This window comes from Sceloporus occidentalis, unplaced genomic scaffold (genome assembly GCF_023333645.1).
Source record: "Sceloporus occidentalis isolate IW3139 unplaced genomic scaffold, rSceOcc1.0.p SCAF_22, whole genome shotgun sequence".
NCBI classification, from domain to species: Eukaryota; Metazoa; Chordata; class Lepidosauria; order Squamata; family Phrynosomatidae; genus Sceloporus; species Sceloporus occidentalis.
Window position 1 is genome coordinate 271,589 of NW_028317002.1, and position 22,567 is coordinate 294,155.

General features: G+C 37.7%; 1 protein-coding gene across 1 annotated transcript in view; it reads right to left on the reverse strand.

Moving 5' to 3' along the window:
- Nucleotides 1-21,263, reverse strand: part of LOC149300864 (interphotoreceptor matrix proteoglycan 2-like) — a 32,307-nt gene extending 11,044 nt beyond the window's left edge. The window contains exons 1-6 of the mRNA XM_089484450.1: nucleotides 21,162-21,263; nucleotides 20,899-21,052; nucleotides 16,687-16,935; nucleotides 6,288-6,454; nucleotides 5,391-5,422; nucleotides 205-254 (exon numbers count right to left, since the gene is read on the reverse strand). Coding sequence (XP_089340576.1) covers nucleotides 205-254; nucleotides 5,391-5,422; nucleotides 6,288-6,454; nucleotides 16,687-16,935; nucleotides 20,899-21,052; nucleotides 21,162-21,263 — 754 coding nt within the window. The remainder of the gene's footprint in view (nucleotides 1-204; nucleotides 255-5,390; nucleotides 5,423-6,287; nucleotides 6,455-16,686; nucleotides 16,936-20,898; nucleotides 21,053-21,161) is intronic.
- Nucleotides 21,264-22,567: the final 1,304 nt, after the last annotated feature.

Genomic DNA, 22,567 nt, shown 5'->3' on the forward strand with positions numbered 1-22,567 from the left:
TAGCATTTTGTGAAAATATCAAGGCAAATGGAATTTTACTTAATTCTAGATAGCAAATCTGTTTTCATCAACCAGTTTTTTTGTAAGGCAAATAAAAAAAAAGATTAAGGAGATGAAGAAAACCATTTATTATTCTATTTATAAAAAAAACCCCCACAATGCCATTCTGCTGTATGTATGGATGCAAGCAATGGGCAGATATACCTTGAAACGATGTAATATCTTGGGCTGGAGATGTTTCTGTTACTTCCGAACTGAAAAATACACAACAATAACAATGTTAATCCAACAGTATCTTCAAAGAACAGAAGAAAATAAGAAACACTGGATCATGACATCATAGCCTAGCACTCGCCCTCAGGAGGAGAAGCTACCTCAACAGTTAAAGTGTTCTAGTTACATGAAGATCTCTGATGTGAGGTATGCTGGGGATCTCTTTTGGTGACCTGCATACTTGAGAACCTCACAGGCAAGGCTACCCCAAGCGTTCCCTTTTCTGGGGAGTGGCTTCATGAAGGGGTGGGGCTAGGCACACCAGACAGCCTTTATTGGGCATGGAGTGGGAGGGAAATAGTAGAAAGTGGGCATGGCCAAAAGCCACTCCTCTGCCTGGAGAAAGAAGAAGCTGACATTTAGTTAATTTAATCCAACCACAATTTAAGCCATCTAAAAAGTAATGTTAAGGTCCATTTATTTTCCCTTCTTGATAAAAGAATCATAAAGTAGCTGTATAATGATGTAATAGTTCAATATAATTCCCAGGTCCTAAAGTGCGTTTTACAAATTACAACAGAGACATTAACATTTATACACTGTTTTGGCACATTATAAATACATATTTCTGTTCACTGTGCATTGCATTCTAAAAAAATAATAGTGTTGCATTTGGTGATGAATAGTGAGTTGTGTAAACTAGAATGTGTACTGAGCTACATTAATCTATTACTGTCTCCTCGAAGCAGCTCTGCAACATAGAATACAAATATTAAGTATTATAGATACTAATACATACAAATAGAATACAAATATTACTTAAATTACTATTGTCATGATTAACTGAATATCATGCTAATGGAGTCCTTGCCAAAAAGCTACGGCGAATTTAGTGATGAGGTCGTGAGCAAATTTTCCTATATAGATCAGATCTGATTTGGCACTCTTTAATGTCATAAGACTTCCAAACAGGAACTATGCCTTCTGTGTGCTGCAGATTGAAAACTTGGCTTATTAGATAACAATTGAGGAACGCCATTAAAATAATGGAACACAGAAACATCTTGCAGTAAGGTCTTCCAAATAGATAGCAAAAGAACCCCAGCTGTTTAGTTTGATGCCATTAAGGGTGCCATTGTGGGCACTAGAGTGCTATCTGATTTTTTTTTTGTTCCCAGTCCTACTTTCGGGCATGTCTGGGTAAAAGGAATGAAGAAGATCTCAAAAGCGCATATAACTACATATTTTTCTATGCTGGCCCAATAAAAGGTATTCGCTTCAACTAAAGACTCTGGTCTCCTTCTTAGGAAGACTAAGTAGGGGTGATGATTCAATAAATAACTAAAATTATTGCCGACTCAGGGTATTGTTACTAAAAAGACCAGAATACATACGTGGATTACATACATGCATACCTGGGAACTCCCAGGGTTTGATCCTGAGTCTTAGGGTTTTGGCCCCAATCTCAGTATGTTGTGGTTGATATTCCTGTTTAAATGCAGGTGACTGATGTAGGTGTCAACACACTTGGTGAGTCTCTTCACTTTGAGCTATTAAAGGTCTAATGTTTCAAGAGACTGAAGTTCAGCTTGTTTAGAAAGTTCTCCGGTATGCATGCATGCAATATAGCCTAGCATATGTTTGTTGACCAGCAACTACACATCTCCTTCCACCCTGTGGTTGTAAAGGCATCACTGCTTACCTGCACAGGTGAAGCCATGGAGCAGTATCTCTGCAGAATGTTATTTAAAATAAAGCAAAAGGAAATAACTTGGAGGTACAGCAACTGACATACAACCAGTGTTCATGCATTGTATACACACAACATTGGCTACATCGAGTGAAATTGGAGATAATGCGGCTTATTCCCTAAACTGTGATTTCAAGGTAAAATAAAACAACTCAGTTTCAAAATTCACTATGCATTATGAACCCCACTGACCTTCTTCAGCAACAAGGGCTGAGTTTGCTCCACATTATGCATGATTAATGTGGTGAGAGTAGCTTCACCAATTTACCTATACACTATATAGAGCCTTCATTGAAATGCTTATCGTGCACCAAGACACCAAGAGTTAAAATGTTCTGCACGAACCCTTGCAATGTAATCATTTGGTGATCAACTCGGTTACAGTTTCCTAGCTCTGGAGCATAGAATACAAATATTAAGGGGAAGATTTAAAGTACAAAAAGCCCACTACCCCTTATTAGTGCAAATGCATTTAAAAAAAATAATTCCCCATATTAGTTCAAATAAGAAGAAAACCTGACAAGCGTGACACTGTGAGACCTAAATAGCGGATTCCTCTGTTTCCCATCCTTTGTGAACTAGTGGGAAGCCCCTCTAGTAGCCACATTATCTCTCTTGCTTGCATGCCTCCATTCTAATAATGAGTGATAGTTACAGTCAATGGCATCAGACACGGCCCTGCCTAGCCTTAATTTATAGCAACGTCGATCTACTTTAAATACCGGAAAGTATTTTAAAACCACTATTAACTTAATTGTTCCTTCTCAGTGAGCTATTAAAATAAGGTATTCAATGAAAAAGAAAAGATAGCCTGGGATGCTGTGACTCCGGTCCCAAATGACAACATTTAGAAAGTAAGATACACACAAAGAATGAAAATGTTATACTATAAGGCACCTTGAACAATAAGGCACACCATTTGTATATATATATATATATATATATATATATAAAATGAACACAGTTTTATTCCATGAGCACATATGAGATTGTGTTCTTTTTGCATTAAAGTAGCACAATTGCTGTGGGACAAACATGTAGAATAGATCTGCATCGCGGCCAAATCTGGGAATCCTTCAGAGACTGGTTAACTACGATATATTGTAGCTTGGATAATTTGTCCCCAATTTGCCTCCATGTATAATCACGTGTTTACAGACAGAATTTCTTCCAGCATATTTTTTTCTGCATTTTTTTGTATAGGCATAACTGATAGTTTAAAATATTATATTTAAACAAGCAATAGCATAGGTCGGACAGGAGAATCTTTGGAGTATGCATGGGAAGTCTATGTTCTAAATTTGGTTTCGGTTTCTGGGCCGTCTTGGCCCTAGGCTTGGTGGTGTCTACTTGCCCTTGGAAAAAACAATTTGACTTAGTGCTATTTTTGTGGAAATATAAAATAATTCAAATACTAAAGGCAGAAAAAATTGAAGAAGCAATATTAACTTTCTATAAAATCACTCACCCACATGACCAGCCAGTGCAAGAACTTAAGAAGAAAAACAAAAAAAACAATAAATAGATTGCATATTTAAAAAAAAACAAAAAAAAAAACATTTAAGTCATAATAAAGCTGATATATAAAAGAAAGATTACTTTATCTTTACAGATATGACCCTTATTTCTTTGTCCATCTTTTTATAACTTAGCAGATTGGTGTGTTAGGGTTGAGTAAGGGAGAGGGCATTACATAGGAGATTGGTGTATTAGGCTTGAGTAAGAGAGGGCATTACATAGGAAAGTGGCGTGTTAGGGTTGAGTAAGGGAGAGGGCGTTACATAGGAGAGTGGCGTGTTAGGGTTGAGTAAGGGAGAGGGCGTTGCATAGGAGATTGGTGTGTTAGGGTCGAGTAAGGGAGAGGGCGTTACATAAGAGATTGGTGTGTTGGGGTTGAGTAAGGGAGAGGGCGTTAAATAGGAGATTGGTGTGTTAGGGTTGAGTAAGGGAGAGGGAGTTACATAGGAGAGTGGCGTGTTAGGGTTGAGTAAGGGAGAGGACGTTATACAAAAGATTGGTGTGTTCGGGTTGAGTAAGGGAGAGGGTGTTAAATAGGATATTAGTGTGTTAGGGTATAGTAAGTTAGAGGATCTTACATAGGAGATTGGTGTGTTAGGGTCGAGTAAGGGAAAGGGCGTTACATAGGAGAGTGGCGTGTTAGGGTTGAGTAAGGGAGAGGACAAAAAGGGCAACCACATCAGCCATGATTTTCAGGAAAAATACCCTTTTCACATGTTGCTGACCAGTGCAGGTAAAGTGCTGTCCTGTTGAGAGGTGTATAACTTGGTAATTTGTTCCTTTCCATGAGTTTTTACATCATACAAGTGCCATAACTTGAGACCGTGGCAAGATTATCACATCTGCTTCTGGAAGCAGATGGAAGTAGAAAGAGGTGCATGGGCATTACCTATGGAAGGAATGGCCTGCATCCACCAAACAGCAAGGCAGAACTTTTATGTGTTGAAAGCAACATGTAGCCAGAGGAGCAGCGCAGCTTAGCGGAGCAGGCCTTGACAGAGCTAGGAGGAGGGCTTTAAGGGTTGTAATGGATTGGGATTGGTGGTAGTTTTTTGTAGGTGGGGTTTTCTGGTTTAGGTATATATAGGCAGACATTTTAGATCCTGCCACAATTAATTTGAACCACTTACCTGTTTTTGTCCCACCCTCCCTCCCTGTTTTTTGGTTTTTCCTTTTTTGCCTCGCTTGGTCACAGCGGCGGGGCTGGATTGGTTAGGTGGGGGGTAGAATGGGGATGTTTTGGTTGGTTATGGTTGTCTGGTTGGTATGGTTGGTTCGTTTGGTAGGTTTCGAGCTGGTCTGTGGCTCAGAACCTGGGGTGGTAGGGGTATCTCGGTATGCCCCTACTGTTGGTTTGGTGTGTTAGTGTGCACCTCACTGGTATGGTGAGGTTTATGTGTTATAATTTGGGGGTCATTGTCTATGTGTTGACATGTGGGGGATGTGTGACGGTTATACTGCGTGTTATTTGTTGTGGACAATGATTTATTGTTTTGGAATGTTGTAAATATGTTTATATCATACATATATGTTAATATATTTATTTTGTTATGGTTTATAATAAAGCTGTGGACAATTATTTTCCAACATATCTGTGTGGTCTCCGTTATTGGGTTTACGGTGGGGGGAGAATATTTTGGTGTCCTTCCCAAGCCCTATCTCGACGATGCGCCTGTCATGCAAAATGATATGTTTCCTGGTTGATGTGGTCAACCTAGGGCCAAAGAGTCAGTGGTTATGGTATGGTAAGGAATGGTAGTATTTAAATAGCTATATTTTATTGTATGTAATGGAATTAAAACTAATAGGCCAAAAATGGGGTGGTATTCCAGAACAATCTAGCTTCGATACCAGCAGCATATTTATGTCATATACCTATTATTAGTACACCCCACACACTGGGACCTACCTGCTCCCTGTTTGTTTACTAAGATCCAGTTTCTGAAAGAAATTAAGAAAAAAAAGCATTTTAGCTATACCCCAGTTACATAAGAGGTAAACGACAAGTTGCCCATGGGCATCAAAATACATCTTAAATATACAATCACTGAGATCATTATTATGAGTATTAATATGTTACAAAAAGTCCTGAAGTGATGCTTATAACATGTGCCATAAATCTACAACTAGCATTTCCCCTGAGCATGACTGCATCTCGAGACCTCTCATTAAAACTATCGGTACCAGGAACAAACACTAACACATAACTCAGTAAATAAATACCTCATTAAGCAAGAGCTCTGCTCGGAGAACAACAACACTGTTCATCAGCTCCGGAGCTTAGACCAAGTGACCGGAAAAATATTTGCTATTTGAAATATGCAAACAAGTGTCCAGGTCTGCAAGAGCTCAAGATAACTTTGTAGATCATTGTAATGGTGTAAACAATTGGAGCTTTCCGTGTGAGATGTGCCTAGTAGACACAAAGACCAATGTCACCGGCCAACAAAAATAAAATAAAGGCATTGTGGTTGGGGCATAGAAAAGATGGAGAGGAGCATGACCAAACTTCAGTGAAGTGTATTGACTAATGGTGAACTAGGTGAGGCTAGCTCATGGATCATACTAACTTTCTCCTGTTAGGACCAAAAGATTGGCCTTTGGATTCCAGCTCATCTAAGGAACCTGCATTATGCCCGATGTTCCATTAGCATCCTACATCAGATTTACTACTAGTATTCTCATTAATATCTGTATGATTTTTTTTATTTAGGCTCTTTTGTTTACCGGTCACAATAAATCCATAGCCTGTTTGCTTCATGAATTCCAAGTATTTGGTTTTTTTTTTAGTTATTTATTTATTTACCTCTCTGACCAATTTGTGATGTTCTTCAGACCCGCTAAAGTTGGCCCCTATTTCAAATGCGGTCATGGTGCCACCTTCACACAATCGCATCCAGCGCTGATATTCTGTTTGGTCTGGTAGCCGGTCCCAGAATATCTTGAAAACTTCCCAGACAGTTTCCTGACATACTGAACAGAAATTAAACAGTTAATAAAGTAATATACTGACCACTAATAAATTGATCACCTTGATTCGGTTATATTGGAGTTTCCTAAGGTAAGTTGTGCTGTTACCTACTGTTGCATTTTTTGTGATTGTTGTCAATAACAAAAATGACAAAGAAAAGTTATTTATTTATAGTTGTATAAAACTTTGTAATCTTGTTACCTTTGTTTTGTTTGTCAATGTTGCTTGTCTGTAAAAAGTGTCATGTGTTCATGTCTTGTTTGCCCTGGAGGAACCTTATATATGGGACAGCCATGTATAATGAAGACTGTGAGTTCAAATAATTAAACCACCCAAAACATGTTTGTGTAAACTCGTTGTTTAGCGAATGAACCCCAGATAGTGAACATTTAATCCATAGATTAAACACCAGGACTGAAAGAGCTAAGACCCTATAGGAAGGTTTTTGAATGTTTTGTATGTAATTCTATAGGTATGTTGTATATTGTAAAATATGTGCCTCTGTTTCTTTCTAAGGTAATGAGTATCTACAGCACTGGTAATGGACATACCATACTGTAGGATAGTACTGAGTATCTAGGACATTGGGCATGAACATGTTGTTGTATATAATGGTACTACTAAGTATCTACAACACTGGGGATAAACATTAATATTCTAAACTTGGAGAATTCAAATATCACAATTTTACAAGGGTGCTGAGTATCTACACGATCCTAAGCAATGCTGAGAAAGAACATGCCGTATTATATAATAGGGATGAATATTTTAAACTCGGGGAATATACATGCCATGCTAAATAATCGTACTGCGTATCTACAACACTGGGGATGGTTGTGCAATGTTATATAATGGTATTAGTATCTACAAGAGTGGGCATGAACATGTAGTGGTGTATAACATGCCATGCTACGTAATGGTAATGAGTATCTACAACTCTAGGACTGGACATGCAATGCTATGTAATGTTAAAGAGGACCTCCAACACTAGGGATGAACATGCAATGCTTAATAATGGTAATGAGTATCTACAACACTAGGGACAGACACGTTGTGCTATATAATACTGATGAATATTTACAATAATGTGGATAAACATGCCATGCTATATAATGGTATTGAGTATTTACAACACTGGAACCACACATGCCATTCTATATTATGGTAATGAGTATCTAGAACTCTAGGAATGGACATGCAATGCTATATAATGTTAATGAGGACCTCCAACACTAGGGGTGAACATGCAATGCTTTGTGATGGTAATGAGTATCTACAACACTAGGGACAGACACGTTGTGCTATATAATACTGATGAATATTTACAATAATGTGGATAAACATGCCATGCAATAAAATGGTAATGAGTATCTATAACACTGTGGATAAACATGCCATGCTATATAATGGTATTGATCATTTACAACACTGGAAACACACATGCCATGTAATAAAATGGTAACGAGTATCTAAAACATTGGGATCGAACATGCCGTTCTATATAATGGTAATGAGTATCTACAACACTGGGAACGGACATACTGTGCTATATAAAACTGATGAATATTTACAATAATTTGGATAAACATGCCATGCAATAAAATGGTAATGAGTATCTATAACTCTGTGGATAAACATGCCATGCTATATAATGGTATTGATCATTTACAACACTGGAAACACACATGCCATGCAATAAAATGGTAACAAGTATCTACAACACTGTGGATAAACATGCCATGCTAAATAATGGTATTGAGTATTTACAACACTGGAAACACACACATGCCAGGCTATAAAATGGTAATAAGTATCTATAACACTGGTATTGAACATGCCATTCTATATTATGGTAATGAGTATCTAGAACTCTAGGAATGGACATGCAAAGCTATATAATGTTAATGAGGACCTCCAACACTAGGGATGAACATGCAATGCTTTGTGATGGTAATGAGTATCTACAACACTGGGGACAGACACGTTGTGCTATATAATACTGATGAATATTTACAATAATGTGGATAAACATGCCATGCTATATAATGGTATTGAGTATTTACAACACTGGAAACACACACATGCCAGGCTATAAAATGGTAATGAGTATCTATAACACTGGTATTGAACATGCCGTTCTATATAATGGTAATGAGTATCTACAACACTGGGGACAGACATGCTGTGCTATATAAAACTGATGAATATTTACAACATTGTGGATAGACATGCCATGCTATATAAAGGTACTGAGTATTTACAACACTGGAAACGCACATGCCATGCTATATAATGGAAATGAGTATCTACAACACTTGGAATGCACATGCCATGTTATGTAATTGTAATTGGTATCTATAACACTGACAGTGTACAAAGAGAAGGAACATTCCATACAGCAAAAGGGTACTGAGGGTTTACAACATTGGTAATGAATATGCTATGTTGTATAATGGTACTGAGCATCTGCAACACTGGATATGAATAACATGTGCTGTACATACAGTAAAATGGTACTGAGGATTTACAACATTAGGAATAAACATGCAATGCAGTTTAATGGTACTGAGTATCTACAACACTGAGGGTGAACTTACCATGCTTTGTTATGGAAAAGATTATCTACGCAATCAGTGGCATAAAAAAATATTGGGCCCCCCTGCGAGACATAAAGTTGGGGTCCTCAAGCTCCTCTTACACACACAGTAACATACTTATAGACATCCCTACCTTAACCAGAGCCCTGCTTTTCAGCCTCAATTGTCCCCTGGGCCAGCACGCCCCTGATACTAACATACTTACACACACAGAGACATACTTACACATACAAACATTCTCAGACACGCTAACATACTGACATACACACATATACCGTGTTTCCCCGATAGTAAGACACCCCCGATTGTAAGACATATCGGGAGTTTCAGAGAGGTCAGCTAATATAAGCCGTACCCCGAAAGTAAGACATATGTCTTACTTTCGGGGAAACACGGGGGGATTTGCCTCCAGTGCCCTCCCCCTCCGACTGAAGAGACAGCGCCGTTTTGATCAGTCTGCCGACAGGTGTCACTGGCTCTGTGTCCTCCCGGAAAAAGGTCAGTGCTGGTCATACAGAGAGAGACCAAGGAGGGGGAGGGGGGTGTGAAGAGATTCTCTGCAGCTCTTATTGTAACCGCAAGATGCAGCTGAGGAGGACTACAAGTCCCAACATACCGGGCTGTGTGGGCTTACAGTTCTCCTCTGCTGGAGCAGCAATAATGTTTTCCGTGGTCCATCCATGTTAATTTTATGGTTAAAACAAAAAATTCGACAATTTTTTCCCAATATAAGACATACCCCGAAAGTAAGACATAGTGGGGCTTTTAGGGATAAAAAGAAAGTAAGACACTGTCTTACTTTCGGGGAAACACGGTAGTAACATACGTACACACATACTGACATTCATACATACAATAACTTTTAAATGATCATTTAATTTATTGAAGGTAAAGAGCTAATTAGAACCTATATCACCCATGTGAAAAAGTAATTGCCCCCTACTCTTCTTGGCAGAATTGTTTTAATTTAGCCACATTGGGTTTTCAAGTGTCAAATGCTTTTCAAGGTCACGCTACAGCATCTCAGTCAGATTAAAGTCAAGACTTGACTAGGCCACTCCAAAACATTCATTTTGTCTAATCTGAGCCAACCAGAGGTGGACTTTCTTGTGCGCTTCAGATAATTTGCATGCTGCATGATCCAACTGGGCTTGAGCTTTAGGTAACAAACTAATGGCCAGATATTCTCCTTCAGTATTTCCTGACAGAGAGCAGAATTCATGATCCAACAATTAGGTAAAGACCAACAGATCCTAAAGCAGTCCCAGACTATCACATTACGACCACCATGTTTGACTGTTGATATGTTCTAATTGTGGAATGCTGCGTTAGCTTTACGCCAGATGTAATGAGAAACATGTTTTTCAGGAAGTTTTTTCACTTTTTCCACTTTTAGTACACAGAATATTATCCCAAAAGTCTTGGGGGCCATCAAAATGTTTTGGCAAATGTTAGATGAGACATTTTTGCACAGTCTCTTTCCTATTGTGGAATCATGAATACTGCAATTTTTTATTCTTTTCTGATTTTTGAGACCCTTTAGCCTACTTCACTTTGCAAGAATTTTTATTATATTTTAATTTATTTTATTAAAGTTTAGCTTTAACACATCTGGCAGTAATCATGCCTGGTTGTGGCTAGTGAAATCGAACCCAGTTATCAATTACATTTGGTTAATTGATTGAATTAGTAACTAAGGGGGCAATTACTTTTTCACATAGGGCCAGTTATGGTTGCATAGCTTTTTTCCTTCGATACATGCAAAAATACAGAAAAAAAGGGTAAATCATTTTTCACAGCACTGTATCTGCAGCACTGCAAAAGAAAATATGGTGCTCTATTATAGTAGTGAATATCTACAACACTGGAGATGAACATGCCATGTTACATAATGTCTTCTAGTAGCTATAGTGGTGGGAATTAATATGTCATGCTGTACAATGGAGTTTCTAGAGCAATGATACTGTATCTACACAATGACAATGAGCATGCTGTGTTGTACAATGGTACAGAGTATCTACATCATTGTAACTGACATACAATGCTGTATAATGATCATAAGTATGTAAAACAGTAAGAATCAACATGCGGTTCTGTACGGCTCTGAGTATTTAAATGCATGCTGTATAATGTTAGTGGTTATCTACATGCCATGATGTTTAATGGTATACAATTCCAATGTGTGTGTTTAATGGACCATCTTTGCAGTTGTGACGTGGACTGTGTCTTCTCCTGTAGTGATTCCGTGGTGATCCAGAATGCAAGCAGGATGCGGCTAAGTTTTAATGCATGTTGATGGCAAGCAGAGAAATATATTAAAGCACATAGCATTTGATAGTAGATAAAAACCATTTGGCCTAATCTTTCTGTCTGTTCATTTGCTACCTCATTTGATGTTCCACATAGACAAATAACATAGACAATACTAGACGCTGGCAGCTAAGAAATGGGTCACAAGAAATATAGCACATGGTAAATTCATACATTTTAGTCAGATTTTGTAGAGATTAAAAAGATGTCTAGTGTAAGCTCAATTAGCACACTGATAAAAGGTAAAAATAGCACATGTGCAGAGGAGTCTAAATACATGTAAATGAACCCAGATGAAATATAATAAATGACAATATTAGAAATTTTTGTCCTTATTTATTGCCATAAACAAAGAGGGAACTCTTATGACTAGCGCAAGCCTTTGAAATAGAGCTGTGAGAGGTCAAAAGCTGCACAGTCAGGCCATTCCTCACATCAACTGTACCATGAGATGCTGTAGCAGTGTCATATTCCTGCTTGTTTGCTAAATAATGTGACTGCTTTCTCTGAGCTGAACACTACAGAGTAGACCTCATTTTAATGTTTTATTTTACAAATTATTGCACAGAGGGAAAATAGAAGCATGGAATACACATCAAGCCTGGTAACAACCAAATTTAGTTTGAGTGTGACCCATTAGCCACGTGTCAGTCCTGTAGAGTAATCTACGATCTAAGCAACATCAAGGAGGCAGAAGATTGTTGTCCCCAGACTTTTTAGACCTGATTCCCAGTGGTTTGTAAAATTATCATGTATGCTGATTGTATTACATTTGATACAATGGGTTTCTTTTTAAGTATACTCTTATGTCAGTGTATTCATCCTTAATGTTGGGGCTTCCTGACTTTGTCCACCATGGCTTTTCATCTATTACAAAATAGCAGCTGCACAAAAAAACATTGTCCCAAAGTCTAGGTGCCGTTTATAGCAGGGCTAGAGCTTATGCTCAGTAAAAAAAACTCTCATCATCTGCTTAGGCAGTGAAAACGTCTTTTACATCAAAAAACATCTAGCAGTATTTGAATGGGTTTGAGGCCAGGAGTTATCCCCTTAAACTCAGATCTGGTGGAATTTTGACTTTGATGGTTGAGAGTACTACACATGTGAAAAATCATGTCTTTATTCAGACTTCATAATTAGATTAATTTATAGAGAACCCTGCCCTCAGATCACAGCCCAAAGTACTCACCAGCAGCATGTGGAAAGTGTACAGGGAGGGATATAATCCCACTTTAGTCCCACTGCTTCACAAATTCTACATTCTCCACACAAAAAAACACAAAAATCTAGTATACAGCCTTAAAGAAGTTAATGGGGGTCATGCCTTTTACTTAGACCTCTTTTGTTTACAAATGTTATTTCACCCACAGAAAGATGTTTTGCCCCTGAAGTAGATAATATTCTAAGTCAACTGAGCGTGCTTCTGCAGCAACTGATGCGGAGCTCCTTTTGGTAAGGCTCATTTTACACCCAATGGTCACCACTGGGGAGCTGCAGTGTGGGGCGCATCATCTGTTGATGCCTGTAAGTACTACCAGCTGAGGAACTGCTACAGATGGACAGAGGAACTGACAGGTACATGATAAGCGCCAACAGAAGCCCAGCCGCAGAAGAGTGACATAGACCCATTGCAGATATGAATTGCCTAACATGTTGTTTATGGACTTAAAATGTAGGTAATGATTGACAATGTCCCAAATTTTTATTAAAGCCATGCACAATTCTTCTACTCTATTCTTCCTTATTTATTTTGGATTTGTTTATTCCTTTGAGTATACAGTTAGCATCACAGTGCAATCCCTTTCTGTACATAAATAACCCACAAGCTAGTACTTAAACAGACAATCTGGCTTACTATCAAGTGGTCGGAACACTTTCACAACCAGATAAAACTGAGGTAATGACCTACTTGGCAAATAGCATTCTTGGAGATCCAAGAGTAAGTGTTTTCAACCAGTTAATTAGCATCAATAGACTCTCGCTACTTACGACGCACCTCTTAACCCTCTGTTTCTGTAAGGGAAAATTATTACGGTATGCATCTGCTATGGACAGTATACTCATTGTGCAGTGCTGCAGAATATGATGCTTTTTAAATCAATAAATAATAATAATATTCCCTTACGGAAAGTTAAAGACTAACCTGGAAATTACAATTTATAGGGGTGCTACTGGAAACAAGGGGGTATTATTTATTTCTACTAATATCCCATCCATAAAATACTTGTGTCCCAATGAAAGGTAATTATTAATTAGTGACCTCCTCAGGGGTCCGACATTATACCCGGCAAAGTAAATTCAACACACATACAGGATGTTCCTTCCTGCTACGTCCTGTGAGAACATCAGTGTTTGCCCCCTAATCTTCCTTCTGCTTTCTCACTCATTCTAAACTAAAAACTTGAGTGAGCCCATCAGATTAACATCAAAGGGCAAGTTGGGGATAAAGTGAATTTTTTTTTTGTCCATTAAAGAAAATGTTAGGATTACACAAAAAATGTTTACCTTGGTAATTAAACAAGAGGACACTGAAATACCTATCTTTAATGATCATGGATACATGATCATGTTTTATAAAATGTCCTTATTTATTGCCTACATCACAACTTCATGTGTTCTAGATGTACATGAGTATCAATATCTGAACCCTATTTACTCCCTAACATGAAGATTACCAGTCTTGCATAACTGATGTCCTTTTCAGAACAATAGCCACACTATTGTAGCTAAGCTTCGGCTAGCCACAGTGCCAGCGCAGCCTGGTGCAGTGGCATCCCCCCTTCTCTCTACAACGCTGGTTCTGTCTGACACTGAAGGGGTTAATAGCTGATGTCCCGGCAGGAGGAAGCAACATTTGGCAGGAGTACCTAGTCGGGGTACAGGACCTCCCATCACATGTTGGGAGTAGGCAATGGCCTAATTACAGTCAAGTAACAACACGTGCTCAACATGTATAGTGAACGTAACTCAAAATGACCTTATGGCGCACATCATGAATCCAAATCATCACTTGTTTAATTAGGTTAATTATTAAACAATTTAGCTTAATTTAGGTTAATTAGGATAATTTAGGTTAGGTTAGGTTAATTTAGGTTAGGTTAATTTTGAGTTCAAAATACTTGAACAATGGGGTTCAATTAAGCTAAACCAGTTGTAAAAGTGATGATAGATCCCATTTATACAAACTGAAATCTTTACATGTATATTCAAGATTCTACGCACACGACCATCTTTAACACTGTGCAAAAGTGGTACATACAACTTGGCCCAGGCTTACCTTAGGGGCCTACCCTTAACATGTCATCCATCATATTCTGTGCATACCCTGCTTTTGGAGATCACCAGATATGACATTATATGCCAGTGCCCTGCAGCAGGAAGCGCGCAAACCGTGGATGAAATGGGACACCTGACCATTATGCCAACAAGGACTTTTATGAGATTGCATTCTAAATACATAGACATTAAATGTAGTTGGCCCTTTGTAGCTATAACAGCTTTCACTCTTCTGGAAAGGCTTTCCACAAGACTTTTTGTCCATTCATCCAGTAGAGTATTTGTGAGGTCAGGCACAGATGTTGGTCAAGAAGGCCTGGCTCATAATCTCTGTTCCAGTTAATCTCAAAGCAGTTCGATGGGGTTGAGGTCAGGGCTCTGTTCAGGCCAGTTAAAATCTTCCACACCAAACTCATCCAACCATGTCTTTATGGACCTTGCTTTGTGCACTGGGCACAGTCAAGCTGGAATAGAAAAGGGCCCAAACTGTTCCCACAAACTTTGAAGCATTGTCCCAAATGTCTTGGTATGTCCCTATTCTAGCATGACTGTGCCCCAGTGCACAAAGCTAGGTCCATCAATACATGGTTGGATGAGTTTTGTGTGGAGGAACTCCAGTGGCATGCACAGTGCCCTGACCTTAACCCCCCTTGAACCTTTGGGATAAATTGGAACAACAATTGCGAGCCAGTCCTTCTTGTCCAACATCAGTGCCAGACCTTACAAATGCTCTTTTGGTTGAATGGGCACACTCCAAAATCTTCTTCAAGAAGAGTACAGGCTGTAATCAATATTAATGTTAATAATCAATTAATATGATAAATTATTACATTTTTAACAATTGCAGAAAGGACCTATGAATAAGTAAAAAAGGGGCATTAAAAGCAAAACACATTTAAAAGGTGTAAAGTACAACAGGAATTTCACCAGTTATTAAGATTCCTTGTCAGGACGTCATGCCAGAATCAATCTTCAGTCTTTGAACATTGTAGCAAGTTGCTGGCTAAAACTCTAGAAATCAATAATGGGGGTAGAGGAAAGTATTCTAACGGTAACAAGGTTTTGATGATAACGTTTCAATGACAGCACCTTTTTAAATTATGGATTATATTTAATGTAACTGTTTCATTTTTTATTGCTCTTTTTGTTACTTATTTTGATGTCCTTACTTATAGTTATTAATGCAATAATAATAATAATTATTATTATTATCAATTATTATACTAAATTGTATTCATATTGACTACATAAACTACATTATTACAGTCTTCCATTTCAGTTCTGGCAAATATTACATTTCAGCTGGCAATGAAAAGGTTCATTTGTCTCTGTCAAATTGTATTTATAATATCTTTCAGTAGACCGTATTCTAATCCTCAGTCCCTGTTTGTGCTGCTGCTCTCTATTGCAACTTGACCTACATGGCATATTTGGAGATATTTGACATATAGCTTCTGCCAAATCACTTTCATTGTGCTATTGATTTAACTGCACAGTTCTTCTGTCTCATGACTTATTAACCACACATTTTCTGTCCCAAGGAACCGATTATGTATTGAAGCCCTCCACAGCAACACAAGCTCAAATGTTGCACTGTGTTAAGGTATATTACACCGCATACAGTGTAAGACACTTTTGCCCAGCTATTTATCTCTGTGTGAGAGTTGCTATTAATATTTTTTTGTGAAATCTGGACATCAAACATAGTAAATCAGTTTACATATAAAGGGTTCAAACAGGGCCAGGTTGTGACATGTGCCAGGTATAAGGGCTAATAGCATAAGCAGCCATCACTATCCCAGTAACGGCAGGAGTGCCAGGCAGATAGTAATAATCTTCTTCTAAGATCCCTGCTGTGCTGATTACTGCTATGTCTCACTCTCTAATGCATGGGTTCACTTAGATCTGTGTTCTGGAAACAGGCCCAGAATGTTCATTAAAACCCTCTGGTGCTGTAATATCCTAGCATACAGTATATATGTATATATATATATATATATATATATATAATTATATGAATACCAGCAGGGTTAGTTTCTTCGTTGACTTACCCCTGAGTTTAAAAAACTTCAAATAATTAAGAAGAGCCTGTTCAAATGTCTCGTCCGGACATACTTTGACACCACTGGGAAACAAGATGGCCCTCTTTTTCCTCTTGAGGAACATTCTATAGTGCTGTTGGCTTGTAGTGGTCGGAGTTGGATTTGATTCTTCAGGTAATGAGGCGCTCCCAGGCTCCAGCTCATATTGCAATTCTGTAAGTTGTTTATGGGGGATCTTCTCCAGTGAAGCGCTTATTTCTGTTAGAATAAAAACACATTCTGTACGTTATTGAAAACCAAGTAACACTGTCTGCATCACTTTATTTCCACTTGTAAATACAGGTAACTGTCAAATACATGTCTTCACAATTAGGGTTATTTATAAAAAAGCAATATTGGATCAAAGTGGTAAAAAAATGAGCAACCAGAAAGAATATTTCAGCAGTTGGAGACTGTTGACTGTTTCACTTCAAGATATTCCCAATCAAGTCATCCGTTTGCAAACAATAATACTACAATCACTGGAAGAAAGACAAGTAAAGCTAACCTAAAGTATAAAAAAAATCAAAGGATCAATGAGGAGTAAGGAGGAGGGGCTCTGCGAGCCTGACTATTCATACCAAAATCGTTAGATAATACAAAGTAGACTTGTGTGTTCGAGAATGAGAGTGAGCGAGAGTCTGAGAGAATGAACGAGAGTCCGAAATGTCCCAAAATTTTCACCCGGAACGAATGGGGAGAGAACGCAATTCGTACCACGAAAACGAATAGGCCATAAACTAACCAAAAATGTTGTCCAAATCATTTTGACCCCATTTGCCTCAGACCTAGAGATGAACCCAGTTCTCAAGCATGGCTTTACATATACTTTTGACTTGCTTGCCAATAGGACACTCTTCAAATAGTGTATTGCTTTGTCCTAGTTTGTCTGTTTTAGTGTTGTTTTGTAAGAAGCGATGTGTATGTTATTGGTTCTATTTAAATAAAAAATAATAATAATGAAGCATTCTCTCTGGAATGGTAAAAAAGTGCTTGCACAAGAAGAGAGCGGAGAATAAAGTTTACATAGGGAGCTAGAAAACCACAAGGTCCTCCTGGGTATGATCAATCCTAAAGGAGGGCTAACATTAAAAACTGGTACAGCATATGTTACATATGTTACAAACATATTCGTTTCATTTGTTTATTTCATTAAAACAATCTGTTATGCAAGATGTACACAAACAGATAAAGATTTGGTGGGATTCGTCGTTCATCTTCTCGAGACCAACGTTTGACTAGCCTTCTACTCTTGGATCATAGCTCTCATAATCCTAAAAAAGCATGATATGAAACATGGATTCTATTGTCATGATTCAAGATATCATTATATTTTTACAATCTCTGATGGCCTACTTTTCAGATTTATTTTTTTTTCCCCAAAATTAATTTGTATCTTTGGAAGACATCGACATCTTGGCAAGAATTCAATCAGCCGACACTAGGTTTCAAATCATATTTTGTTTTTCAGTGAATGATGCCCCCTTCATTTCGATGAGCAAAAGCAGGAGGAAATTGTCTATTGTTTGAAGAGGAACATCTGAGTCAGGCATTTTTGAAAATGATTCAAAACTTTGTCCGCGTTCTAAAAAAAACCTCTATGACAAAAGTGCAAAAGTTCATCAGCATTGTTTTACATCAAACAATCAGCAGTTTGCCCACTTTTTAAGGGGCAGTACTCAAAAATAATGTCATTTTGTCTTTATGCACAACTACAGTGTCACTGAGTTTTGAAGTGTGTATGTATTTAATACTATTTATCATGCTCACCCTATCACCAGTATGTGAAGTTTGGCAGTATAAAACCTACATGAGAGTAATCTAATAACAGCCTATGAGTGCTATAAAATGGTGCAAATATAACCAAGCAACGTCACACAACATAACATACATTACATACAACACAACATACTTAAAGATACGTATGTATATATAATTTTAAACTTACTCTAAATAAAGTTGAAACATCCTGTTTCCTTAAGTAGTTATACATTTCCGCTAGACTCCGCTAGAAGCAAATTGATTTGTGGGATAAGGATAAAAGTAGGAATATTATATGATACCATTAAAGTTGACTGACATAAAAGCTGCAGGAGAGGCTTTAATGAAATTATGGTTTTTAAGAAATTTATAGCAGTAATGCATTTAATATTCTTATTGTTATTTTTTTATAGATAATTGAATTTTTTTAGGCATCGTCTGGAGGTACATGGTACATCACCCATATTATGAGTATTTAACTCAGTCACCCTGTCTTCATTTTTTACCAACCGATACCACAAGGTATCTGCTTTTTTCAGCATAGATCTGCTTCCACTCTCCCTTCAGGTTTCTACAGGTCTAAGAGATGTCATAAGCTTACATTGATGCCATAAGTGGCTAGAAGTGGGGCATAGATGCCACAGGGTCCTCCTAAGGGTAGCCTGTCAGAATTCCAGCTGGTGATATGTAGATAACTGTAAGCTGCACTGAATTTGCCAGGAGAACCTGGCATTCAATATCTTTAAAAGAGTTGGAGACTAGGCATACAGTGAGCAGAACATCCCATGACATTCACATAACCTGGGTGCAACATGACATTATGACACTGTATGACGTCACAGCCTAAGGTGCCAGGAACCGAAAAAACACAGATTTATTTTTTTTAATAATTCAAAATGAATTCATTTTAATAAATTCCAACATAATAGCATACTGCTAATCAACTGTCTATATCCTGTAGAAAGTGTTGATTCCTTCTAGAAAATTCCTGAAGCTATGGTTATTGTTTAGATCTGTATATAGATTATATAGAAAGCACTTCTGAGACTAAAACCAAAAAGATACCCGAGGAAAATATTTCATTCACCTGGTTTCACCACAATCTTTATTTTTTCTAATTAGAGTTGCAGTACCCTTTATAATCTACGCCGAAGCCATAGACTATTTAATAAATAACTATAAACGTACTGCACCAGAGCATTCTAGACCATTGACTCTGTAGTGGTATGCCTATATTTCTGATTAGTAATTTTTAATACTTTTTATTGAATTTATTTTTGATACCGGTTGCCCATCTCTCATGTTCAATTACAGAGTGGTTTATTCATTAAAGGGAGATTCAGGACAGTTGGGGGGGCACATGGTTATGAAGAGCCAGCACTGTTAAGTTTCTCCAGCTGAAGGGCCTAGTAGGTCATGTGTAATGCAAAATGTATAGTGAAGTCATGGAGCTGAGATCACAACTCTCCCTTAAATGAATAAACACAAGAGGAGCCATAATAGGGATTCCACATTTTATAATTGTTATTTACAGACCTCTTCAACACGAGTCACTCAAGCCCCCACTTTATTTTATGCATGTCTTTTCCACCTCTTTTACATATTGCACTTATACCACGTTGTATTTTTAATAACCATATGATTATTCTAAAACTGAATTATGTTCAATTAATAATTGGTTGGATTTTTGTCATTGTGATGCACACACGTCATCGATTTGCTGCAAAGAGCTAATTCAGGAGTGGCCGGCAAACGGGGAGAGGCAAATCATCCGTACAAGGACACCAGTGCTCGTGGCGAGATTTGTGAAGGTCCATAGAACATCATTAAATTGTCCACCACAGACCCCAGTAAATGTCCACCATGAAAATGTTTATAAGCGTAATACAGCACTCGTAAAGGGGAGGAAAATAACAAATAAAGGTTAGAGTAGGTGAGCTGTGAACAATATAAATGAATATGAATATAAATAAATATCAAACGTGTCTTTGCACCCTGTGATTCAAAGTAGCAAAACATTTATACTTATATAAAAGTATCAGAGTTCTTCTTTCCATATGATATGGCTCATTTATATGGAAAACAAAAGAAACAAATAACACATAGCGCAACCTATAAGTGCAAAAAAAAAAAGGGTAGAATGGATGGTACGATTTCCAACTCACACTTTTAAGAAGCACTAACAAAGTGCTATATGCGTATCTCAAATTGGGGTAAAGCTCAGTCAAGAGTGCTTAACGGGTTAATCTTCATAAAACGATTTAATAACGACGTATAAATACAAGGTAAATATGCTTACAAGACAGGCATCAAAGTACGCTTAATGTCCACCATGAGCAATGTTGTTGCTTAACCCTGCTGGCAAGGCGGCAGGGGCCAGTGAGAAGGACAGGTAACATTAGAGAGCTGACATGAGGTTACCTTCGCTGCCTACACTGCCTTTATTAACTTCTGGAACAGGGCTGTCAGAGATTGTGGAACGCAGGTCTTTTGATGTAGGGACTGTCCCAGGCAATCTAGGACATGTGGCCACACTAGGCCTTAGTGTTAAAATAGCAGAGCATTCTATTGCCTGCTAAAATGCATTTACCATGCACTAAGGGGACACTTTTATGTAATTTAATGTACGTATATAACTGAAGTGCCAGAGCCTACTATCCCCTGTTAGAATGGACACCACATACAATATGACTAGAGTGATCTCCATGGTCCGACACATTGCATTCAACGTGTCTATAAGGCTCATCATTCAGCAATATTACATGTGCCGGTGTCAGAAAGGCCATCTACTGTTGCATATTTTATTCATTCCTATTGTATTGTCTTTATGACATAACCTGCATCCAGTGCTGAGTAAGCACATCAATAGAACCGTATGTCCTACGTCTTCTCAGTCAAATCAGTTATACCTTACGTAAAACACAAATCATAACATACTTTAAGATATGGCAAGCAATGCCGTTTGTATATCATACAGAGCTTATATTTTTCCAATAATAAAGACATTTTTTTTGTAATTTCTGTTCTGATTGTACACTAAATGTCAGCAATGTATACTTAATAATAGTAATAATTTTTTTTAAAAAAATATAGCAAGATTGAAAAATTCTTACCTGTTGATGTCTGTTGTTGCCCTTCACATAGAGTAAGACAGAAAAACCCCAGTAAAAGTTTCCAAATAAAATAAACCATGCTTCTTAATTTGGCTAAAGAAAGAAAAAAAAAGTAATATTTTTTTTATATACTGTATATAATCAAACACTACGCACAAGTAAAATAATGGAAAAATAGGTTTGTGTTGCTCTTGATGAGCCTACCAGAAAAGCTTTAATTCTTGTCTATACACTAACAAGCAGCAGTATGTTAAATGAGCTTCTCCAGTTAGCAGATGGGAGGGACGCAGGAGATAATTCGTTTTTTTGGGTTTAATCTGTGCTCGTAAGCTCTTTAGAGGAGCTCGTCATGTTGTGAGCAGACAGCCCATTCAAAGGCTGAACATTTCACACCTAACTGAGCATATTGGCTGTCTCCAAACGGCTGCTCTGGAAAATTGTCACTGATAAAATAATACAAAGGTACCTATAGTATGGTAAAAATAAAAAATAAATATAAAAAATCTAAAACGTTTACATAAAAAGATATCGGCTTCAGTTACCAAAATTTTCAATGACCAAAAAATCTTCATAGTGAATAATATTGTCTGAAAATTGATTAATGATGATTGTATCTGTCGGTCTATAAAAATAATATATAGGGATGTATTCGTTAACCCGAGCATATGTGAGAGTTGGACATTCTAGCAAAAGCATTGTGTAGCTATTGCTTACAGTACTAATAATTAATTCTATATTAAGAACGGCATGAGAGAAATTGCGTGAGTTCCCCACCAATTACACAAAGCCCCTAATAATGCATACTAGACATGTGCATGGTAAGCAAAACTGCTTCCGACGAAATTTGGGTTTAGTTTTTGCCACGTTTGTTTCCGGGTAACAAATTTTGTTTCATGGACATTTGGTTCAGACAAAATTCAGGGCCTTTTTAGATTTGTAACGGCATTCGGGGGCATTCCCAAATGGGTAAGTCTCTG